The 10,272-nt window shown below is 45.0% G+C and overlaps 1 protein-coding gene across 1 annotated transcript; it reads left to right on the top strand.

Annotated features, from left to right (window-relative positions):
- Positions 1-588: 588 nt before the first annotated feature.
- Positions 589-2,565, top strand: LOC113834361 (MLV-related proviral Env polyprotein-like). The gene has a single exon (XM_027402949.1). The coding sequence runs from the start codon at positions 589-591 to the stop codon at positions 2,563-2,565; it is 1,977 nt and encodes a 658-aa protein (XP_027258750.1).
- The last annotated feature ends 7,707 nt before the right edge of the window (positions 2,566-10,272 follow it).

Consider the following 10,272-nt stretch of genomic DNA (forward strand, 5'->3'; position numbering starts at 1 on the left):
GGTAAGTCAGTCAGTGGCCACCTTGTTGGGGATTGATTGGAAATTACATTGTGCTTATAGACCCCAAAGTTCAGGACAGGTAGAAAGGATGAATAGAACAATCAAGGAGACTTTAACAAAATTGTCGCTTGCAACTGGCACTAGAGACTGGGTCCTCCTACTCCCCCTAGCACTCTACCGCGCTCGTAATACCCCTGGACCACATGGGCTCACACCCTTTGAGATCCTGTATGGAGTACCTACTCCTATCATTAACTTTCTTGATCAAGATGTCTCAGATTTTGCTAACTCCCCTTCTCTCCAAGCTCATTTACAGGCCCTCCAACTAGTACAACGGGAGGTCTGGAAACCCCTTGCTCAAGCTTATAAAGACCAGAGGGACCATCCCACCATCCCCCATTCCTACCAGATCGGGGACACTGTTTGGGTCCGGCGTCACCAGGCCAAGAACCTTGAACCCCGCTGGAAGGGACCCTACATCGTTTTGCTTACCACTCCCACCGCACTCAAGGTAGACGGCATTGCAGCTTGGATACATGCTTCACATGTAAAGCCAGCCCGACCCACCGATTCAGCCACTGCATCAGAATGGACCGCACACCGCACTCAAAATCCTTTAAAGATAAGACTCTCTCGTACACCCTCCTGTTGATTGGTTGTCTGTTTACCCCCCATGTAGCAACTAACCCCCACAGGGTTTATAATATCACCTGGAAAATAGCCAATCTAGGGACCGGGGAAATAGCCAACCTCAGCACTTATATAGGGACTCTACATGATGGGTTCCCTCCTCTCTATGTCGACCTATGTGACTTAGTAGGGTCTGATTGGGATCCCTCTGACCAGGAACCATTCCCAGGGTACGGATGCCACCACCCTGGGGGAAGGATAGGAACAAGAAGCAAGGATTTTTATGTTTGCCCCGGCCATAAACCAACTCATGGCTGCGGGGGGCCGCAGGAAGGGTACTGTGCAAGATGGGGATGTGAAACCACAGGGGAGGCTTACTGGAAACCCTCTTCCTCTTGGGATTTCATCACTCTCAAACGGAGGGAGATCCCAGGGTACGCAGGGAAAGGACCATGGAGATGTGGGCAAAGAGCCTGCGGACCTTGTTATGATAGTGCCGGAGGGGGAGGTTTTCAAGGCGCCACCCCCGGAGGAAAATGCAACCCTCTCATCCTAAGGTTCACAGATGCTGGAAAAAGAACTACTTGGGATAGTCCTAAGGTCTGGGGACTCAGGCTGCACCGAGCAGGGAAAGATCCGGTGACTTTATTCTCCCTGTACAGACAAATTACTCCCCTAAGCCAACAATCAGTCGGGCCAAACATAGTAATAGCGGACCAGAGATCCCCAACCCATTTTCAAGTCCCTAAACCCCCTACCGTTCCTAAAGCTATCACTCCTACACCAGGTGCTGTCACCTTCTCCCCCACCCCAGATGCCCTAAACATCGAGATAACCAGAGACCCTCCAGGTACCAGAGATAGATTATTACAATTAATCCAAGGAGTTTACCAAGCCTTAAATTTTTCAGACCCCAACAAGACTCAGGAATGCTGGTTATGCCTAGTTTCCCGGCCCCCATATTATGAAGGCGTGGCAATACTGGGCAACTACTCCAACCAGACCTCAGCACCTACCAGTTGCGGAGCTGCTATGCAGCACAAGCTCACAATATCTGAGGTCTCAGGAAAGGGGCTATGCATAGGCAGGATTCCTTCCTCACATCAAGAATTATGTAACCAAGTAGAGCCATTATCTCAGGACAGCCGATACCTTGTTGCCCCTTATGGAACTTATTGGGCTTGCAGTACTGGGTTGACTCCCTGTGTCTCTACCACTGTTCTCAACACCACCATTGACTTTTGTATATTGATAGAACTTTGGCCCAAAGTCACATACCACCAACCTGAATATGTTTACAGCGTACTAGAGAAATCAACCCGATATAAGAGGGAGCCAATATCCTTTACCGTGGCCCTATTATTAGGAGGAATAACAGTGGGGGGCATAGCAGCCGGCATAGGGACCGGAACCGTTGCCCTACAGGGAATTAATCATTTTAAGCTTCTACAACAAGCCATGCACACGGATATCCAGGTCCTAGAAGAGGTCAGTGCACTCGAGAAATCCTTAACATCACTCTCTGAGGTGGTCCTGCAAAACAGACGAGGATTAGATTTATTATTTTTACAGGAAGGGGGGCTATGTGCTGCCCTCAAGGAAGAATGCTGCTTTTATGCAGATCATACAGGAATAGTTAGGGATAGCATGGCCAAACTTAGGGAGAGGCTAAAACAGAGGCAACAGCTATTTGAGTCTCAACAAGGATGGTTCGAAGGATGGTTCGCTAAGTCCCCCTGGTTGACTACCCTTATATCCACGCTCATGGGACCTCTGGTTATTCTATTTTTGATCCTCATATTTGGTCCCTGCATTCTGAACAAACTGACTCAATTCATCAGAGAACGACTATCTGTTGTACAGGCCTTAGTCTTAACTCAACAATATCATCAGCTAAAGCAAATAGATCCAGAGTATCTAGAGACCTCTGAATGAAAGATTCCATTCAGTTACAAGAGAAATGGGGGAATGAAAGACCCCTGTCCCTTAGCCCTTTCTTTCTCAAGTTTGTCTCCTCTTCCTCCTGTCGGCGGCTTCCCCGATCCCCACCCCCGGTGGCCTTTCCCCGCCCGGCCCGAGAACAAGCACCGGGTGGGGCCGGCCCGAGAATGAGCACCAGGTGGGCCAGCCCGAGAACGAGCACCGGGTGGGCTGGCACGAGGGCGAGCACCAGGTGGGTCAGCACGAGGACAAACACCGAGTGAGCCGGCCTGGAGCTCTGCCCCTGAGCCCCCGCCCCGCCCGAAGAGAAACACTCCGTCCCAAGGTCTCCGCCCCCAAGGTCAGCCATCAGGAAAGGGGGGGAATTGAGTCTGCTGTACCAGACACCAGACCTTGAGAATATGCTGATCTGGAATGGCTCTGTGTCTCATTTGAACCATCCAATGGAAATGATTCTGTATTTCGCCTCATTTGAAAGACTCTGTGTTTCACCTCATTTGAATAACTCTGTACTTTGCCTCATTTGAATAACCCTGTATAGCGCCTCATATACATTGACCAATGGGAATAGCTCTGTATAATGCCTCATTAGAATTATCCAATAGAATCCTTGCTCCTAGCTTGCGCCTTTTTTCCTATATAAGGACCCCTTTTCCCTTGGCTCGGCGCGCTTAGCCACACAGAAGCTAAGTCGCCCCAGGTACCTGCGTCTCCAATAAAGCCTCTTGTTTTTTGCATCCAGTTCGTGGCCTCGCTGATTCCTGGGTGTGTGGGTCTCCCTCTACGAAAGTATCCCTTCGGGGTCTTTCACCAGCACATCTCTGGTTTTAAAAGAGTCAGGGTGGCTGAAGGTGGGTGGCGGGTGAGCTCAGGGGCTGGAGTCTTTGGTTGGTCCAGGGGTCATTCTTGATTTTTCTTCTTCACATTGCTCTCCAAGATGCTGTGTGTGTGTGTGTGTGTGTGTGTGTGTGTGTGTGTGTGTGTGTGTATGTGTGCATGTGTGTGTGTGTGTGTGTGTGTGTGTGTGTGTGTGTGTGTTAATGGAAATTTAATTCATTTGGCAAAAATGCAGTAAAATCAGTAACAGCATAGCAGAAAATTACATAGAAAACAAATATCGATACACATAGTGTGAAACACACAACTGGTTAAAATCATGGATGTGGTGAGTAAAATCCATCTGAATAAAGTAACCAATGTTAAAATGACTTCCTTACTTTAAATGAAAAACCTCTGAGATTATTAGGCACTATAATCTGTATCATTATACCACAATTTGCAGATTTTCAAAATGTGAAGATTTCTACAACTGAACCACTTTGGAGAAAATTTTCTACTGTTGGTGGTAGAGACAGTGACTCAAGGCTTGGATCATCTCAGAAGGTTTCAGCTTTGATGATTCGGGACTCACAAGACTCAATAATAAGTAATCATCATGCTTACAGCTTCCTGCTACAGTGAATACCTGGAAAAGGTACATTCTGGTGGGATACAGACAGGCCAGAAAGGGCTGATTCCTTCCTCATATGAGGAGACCATGAAATGTGCATTCTGTGACACAGGGAGCTACAGGAACACATGCAGACTGTTTATGCCCAGAAAAATCTGCTCAAGTGTCAGGATCAGTGGCTTTAGTGGGGTGTTGACCGTAAAGACATACTCTGCTACCCAACCAGTCACAGTAACTAAAACTCATAACTGGACCATGAAAACACACTCATGCTATTAAACTTGATGTTCATGTATTGCAATACAACCCAAGAGCCTGGCATGGTGTATACCACTGCTTTAGGTATAAACAGCAAAATCCCCCATCTCTAATGTAAAGAGCATGCTAGAACCACATTCTGGGGACTGACCAAGGGTCAGTGTCAGTTTCAGGTGCCCCAGAGGCAGGCAAAGAGTAAACAACTAGATCAATGTTAATAATTCAGCTATATGTATTCCCTTTGTATGCATTAATTAATATAGAAGGCATACTTAATATGTTTAACCTATAGACTCTAATGAAGATCTATGACATACATGTCACAATGCCAGAAATGTGAATGAATTTCATTAGAAGTCTTTTGTGATTTTGTTTTGTTTCTTACCTCTGCAGCAAAAATAGTTAGCTCATTTTCCTGTCAAATATTATCAACCCAACAGAAAAGAGATAACAAAGTAGCCAAAGAAATTTGGTTGCACCAAGTTTTGTATGCTACCATGGGACAGAATTTTCAAGGAATTCCTTAGAAATTGAACTTGGATGGGCATATATTGCCAAAAGGCACAGTGGGGGGACCTGCAAGCCAAAATATACATGAATAAGAGAAAGGAATACACAGAAAGGGTGTGTCTTTCTGGAGAGTGTCTGGTGGCTTCCACCTCTACAGCCTCAGAGGGAGCTTTAGGTGCAGCCCCAAGCTGGTAAAAGTTCCTGATCAGAAAGCTCCCTGATCCAATCTCCGATGACTCCACTCACTGAGCGTACACAGTATGGCCAGGCCATGTTCAAAGGGAGAATTCTCACCCACAACTTGAAGCAACACATCCAGGAAGGCCCCTCTTCTCACTGACCAGTATCAACTCCCCAGCGTCTAGCCAACACATACTGAAAGCCTTTCCTCATTTCTGTCACAAAGCTTCCAAAACGCACATGTTGGTGGAAGACTTAGCTATAGCATGATCTGAATAGAGACCTTTTATTTTCCACACAATTGGTGTGTGTGTGTGTGTGTGTGTGTGTGTGTGTGTGTGTGTGTGTGTGTACAGGTTGAGATGAGAGGTCAACCTTGATTGTCAGTCATTCCTCAGGATCTGTCTAGTCTCTCACAAGCACCTAGGGTTCATTGATAAGGTCTGACTGACTTTCCAGGAGCACCGGTGACCTGGCTTTCTCCATCTCCTCAGAAATAGAAGTACAAGTGCACACCACCACATGGCTGTTCACATGGGTGCTAGGCATCAAACTCAGGTTCAAATTTTACTGACTGAGCCATCTTTCAAGCCTCTGATCGGTCTATGTTTAGTTTCAGAAGCTCCAAGACAACAATGTGCACTTTATAGAGCTTCATGTGGAAGTCTAGAGATACATTGAAAAGTGCCCGGTAACTTCTAACACAGCCCAAGGCCCAGTGGGAACAGAAGTAAGCTCACTTTCCCTGAGAGTGGAGTGTAGAAGTTGTCCACTTCCAGGTGTTTGCTTGGCAACTGTGAGGCCTGCACAGAGTTGACTGACATCCTACTCAGGAAGGCATCAAAAGGAAGAGTCTGGCTACCTGCCCATTCACTAACATAGCTTGGAGTTCCCTGGTTTACACTTTAAATGTTTCAGCCTGAACAGTGTACTACACATATAACAGGTGAGCCCTGGGACCAGCTACTCAAAATCTGCAGTATCAAGGAAGAATACCACTCCAACTAAGAGTAGTATTTGAGACACTATCCAGGAAGCCTTGCTTCAGACATGACTACTACACCTTCAATAATCTCATCAATGGTGTTAGGATTGTTCTTCAATGGAGAAGCTCTTACAATTAATGGTTTTTATTTTTATTATTTATGTGTGTGTGTGTTGCCTTTTTGCGTGTATATGCCTGGTGCTCTTGAATGTCCTGATGCCTGAAGAGATCAGAAGAGGACATTGGATCCCCTGAAACTGGAGTTATGGGTAGTTGTAAGCCACCTTGTAGGTGCTGGGAACTGAAATCAGGTCCTCTGTAAGAACAGCCGAGTGTTCTTAAAGGATGAGTCATCTCTCCAGCCTCACAATTAATCAGTTTGGTAGAATACTTGCCTGCCATACGTAAGAGATCTGGTGATGATCCCTAACACTCCTCCCCACCCCTCTCCTCTCTCTGTCTCTTGTCTCTCTCTCTTACACACCACACTTTTAATTCTTAAAATGAGTCATATTTCTGTTACATGGCTTGCTTAGGAACTGCAGGAACATTTACCCTTATGTGATATGGGAACATGGGATAGGAATTCATGGACATAGCAAATCACACTTTTAAAAATTCTTGTTCTAGGGCTCCACCTGAGATCATAACACTTCAATTCAAGAGATCACCTATTCTGACTAGAATAGTATACATTCAGTGAACTCATCATCCAAGGCCACCGAGCTTAAAAAAAGCAGATCATCTAGCACTTGAGTGATGGCCCACTGCAAGCTGTTTGTGTGGCATCAGTGAACCCAAGACTTCATCCATATTCACCTGATAGTAAGAATAGTGGGGACACTTCTTCTACCTTTCAACACTGGGGGAATTGTTTTTCCTCCCAATAACCTATTTCAAATGGTCAGAACTGGCTAAAGCCAGTTTCATCCAAGAGAAAAGGCTTGTTTGGAAAATGCAACAATTTAAGGCCATTTGCATCAGCAATTTTTAAAATTCTGAATATTAGTGATAACTGACGTCTCAGTTGAAAAGCACCCATAGGTTTCCTTCAGAATTACCAGGAGAATCAAATTAGATAATGTGGTTAAGAATGACATGGTCTGAATCTTGAATACCCCCCCACACACACACACACACACACACACACACACACACACACACACACACACACCTTGTTAAGGTTAGCAGTGTTTGGAGACTGTGAGACCTTTGGGACTAGGGACCTAGTGGGAGTAGTCTGGTCACTTGGGACATACCTTGAAGGGAATGTTAAAACCTGGGCCCTTTCTATTTTTTTACTTTCTAGCTGCCAAGAGATGAAGAGAGCTATCTTCCCCTGGCGTCCTGTGAAGCCACAGCCCAAAGCAATGGGGCCCAAGTGACCACAGCCCAAGACTTTTGACATCCTCACATGGTGGATAATTGCAAGCATTTTGTCACAGTTAGGGGAGGCCGAATCATACAAAGTACTCTATATAATATATATCACCTGGGAAGTACTCAAAGTCAACTGCTGCTTTCAGTGCAAAATCTAAGTTTCTTAGATTTCTTAGATTTTTAAGTCAACGAGGACCTTAATGTTTCATTTATTCAGTGATCTTTGCACAGCATAAAATTCAGTAAGGTTTTGTTGTTGATCGGCACTACTTGGGGTGCTGAGACTGTAGAGGTGAAGTAACAAAGACGACCTTGACTTGATGACGTGTATGTGTAAGAGTGAAGTGTCAAGGGGTGTTTGGATGGCAGGACCCACAGTAAACATGAAGGTGCTTCAGGAGAAAGGACAGGGTCAGATGAAGAAGTTGGCTTGTTGGGGGTGAGGGACTTCTCCGTGGGAATCCCACTGTGTGGGGCTTGGAAGGACCTCACCCTAATGGACAGAATACAGGGTGGACACAACAGTGAGGGAAAAGTCTGGAAGGTTTTGAAAATGTTCAAGAAGTCAGAAGTCAAGGAACATGAAGCATGGAAGAAAGTTCCTGGCAGACAGCCTGGGAACTGTGCTAAGGGCTGATGACAGAAGAGTCATGATCTGGCTTACATTTTTTTAAGAGATCAACCAGATGACAACTCCATGGTTGCTGAAGAGACGATGGCCTGGCCAGAAGTGGGTGGTGGTGGTGTTAAAAGGTCCATGAGAGTGAGCCGGAAGGCAGGCTCGAAGGTCCCTTTACAGGACAGGTGATTGGTTGTCTGTGGACTGACTATGAGAAGTGAGGACGAAAACAAGTAAAAGGCTTGCCTCCTCCTTTTGACCCCGCTCAGTGAGATGAAAGGCTCCATCATGTTTTAAGAACCATCGTGAGGAGACAGGAAATCTGCAGATATTTGACAGGAAGAAGACAGGTGGAGGGCGGGATGTCTGATGCAGATGCTGTGGGAGCCGTCTGCAATTATCATAAAAGAAAATGCTCACAAGAAAAGTGACCGCAGTGATTCAGCAAGAGCAGGAGTCGGACAAGAAAACGATGCGGAAATACAATGGCCAAAGAACTGGGGTTAAGGCAGAAATATCTGGAGATCGGTTTGCCTCTCGGGATCATGATCGGAACGCATCATGTGTTGTGACTTACACAGTGTGGAGAGACAGGGATGCAGACGACAGGAACCACTGCCCCCGCTGCTAGAACTTTCTGAGGCTTGGAAGGATCTTCCTTTACCGTTGGACCTTTTGTTTTATGTTGTTGGCTTTTGAGGCAGGGTCTCGCTCTGGCCTGCAATTAGCTGAAATCCTTCTGCCTCAGAATCCGGGATGCTGAGATTGCGGATGTGCATCACCACGTCCTGTCAGTCTTTGAGGAACTTTGTCAGAAGCTGAGAAAAGACAGATACATGTATATGGCATCGTGCATGAGTTTTCAGAATAAGCTGTGTTATGAACAGAGCGGGTGAGGGAGAGGATGGGAAAGAAGTATAGGGCAATCGGAGGGCGTATCAGACCCAAGCCCGCACAGGTGCTCAGCTGGTCTCATCAGACCCAAGACCACACAGGTGCTCAGCTGGTCTCATCCATGTTCTAGGAACTTTTCTTTCTTTCTTTCTTTCTTTCTTTCTTTCTTTCTTTCTTTCTTTCTTTCTTTTTTTTTTTTGGTGTTTTCAAGACAGGGTTTCTCTGTGGCTTTGGAGGCTGCCCTGGAACTAGCTCTTGTAGACCAGGCTGGTCTCGAACTAGGAACTTTTCTTAAGAAGATCTACGCGGCACTTCCAGAGCATATTTATTTTTATTTCACTACAATTACTTTTTCCAAATTCTATTACATTAATAAATCTGGTCCATTGGAAACTGTGAAAATTCAAAACTAAACATTTTCCTTCAAAAAATAAGTTGTAATGTGAAATCTCACTCAAGTTCATATATGTCTTGGAATAATTCCAATAGGTGAAAAAAAATTGAAAGCCTTTGTAAAAATTTAGACTTTTCATTTGTATTCTGCTGCGAAGTAACTGAATGAAGACAGTGAATGTCTTAGATATTGATAGTCCTTGTAGACAATAATCAAGACACTTTCAGATTTGCCTTAAGAAAGAAATAATAATAGTGCTAATGGCAATAATGACCCTGGCTAATATTTGCTAATATTTCCTAAGGTTGCTCTTCAGATGCATGAGGAAACACAGGTGTGGAGAGCTTAAGTGATTCCCCAAGGACACACAGGTGAGAAGAGAGTGCCAGAGAGCATCTGTGGTCTACGTCACTACTGCACATTGTAAAATCTTCCAGGAACAGAAAAAACTCCTCTTCCTATATAAACTTTTTTTTAAAAAGTGAAACGGTACTAGAGCAATGGCTTAGAGGTTTAGAGCATTTGGTGCTCCTGTGGACAACCAGGTTCCGTTCCCAGTTCCCACAGGGTTGGAGGCTCACAACTCCAGGTCCAAGGTATCCTTCCCCTTCTTCTGACCTCTCCCGGAACCAGGCACACACGTGATACACACACATACATGCAGGCAAAACACTCATAGATATAAAATATAAATAGATGTAAAAATATCTAACATCCAGTACACCACTGAAGAAAGCGTCTCTCTGCAAACCAAAGCAGAGCTGAAAGATTTCCTAATTCACTTTTGTCTCCAAATTTCACTTTCTAGAACACTGTGCTGATGTCACCAACAGATGGCAATGTTGGCTCAGAAAAGCCTGACCACACTTGTGCAAGGTCCTCTGAACACTTAGTTACATTGTTGCTTTATTAATTGGTGGTTTGTCTTTGATCTTAAAACATTAAAGTTTAAAATGAAGCAAAAAAAGGTTCCAGAAACATTAACTTCAACATTCTGAAAGTCACTCTTCTTAAACTCATTTTGTTAGAGA

The sequence above is a fragment of the Cricetulus griseus genome, chromosome 2 (assembly GCF_003668045.3).
Source record: "Cricetulus griseus strain 17A/GY chromosome 2, alternate assembly CriGri-PICRH-1.0, whole genome shotgun sequence".
In the NCBI taxonomy this organism is placed as follows: domain Eukaryota; kingdom Metazoa; phylum Chordata; class Mammalia; order Rodentia; family Cricetidae; genus Cricetulus; species Cricetulus griseus.

What these genes read in the sequence shown, in the direction of transcription:
- LOC113834361 (XM_027402949.1), top strand. Translation starts at nt 589, where the DNA reads ATGGACCGCACACCGCACTCAAAATCCTTTAAAGATAAGACTCTCTCG.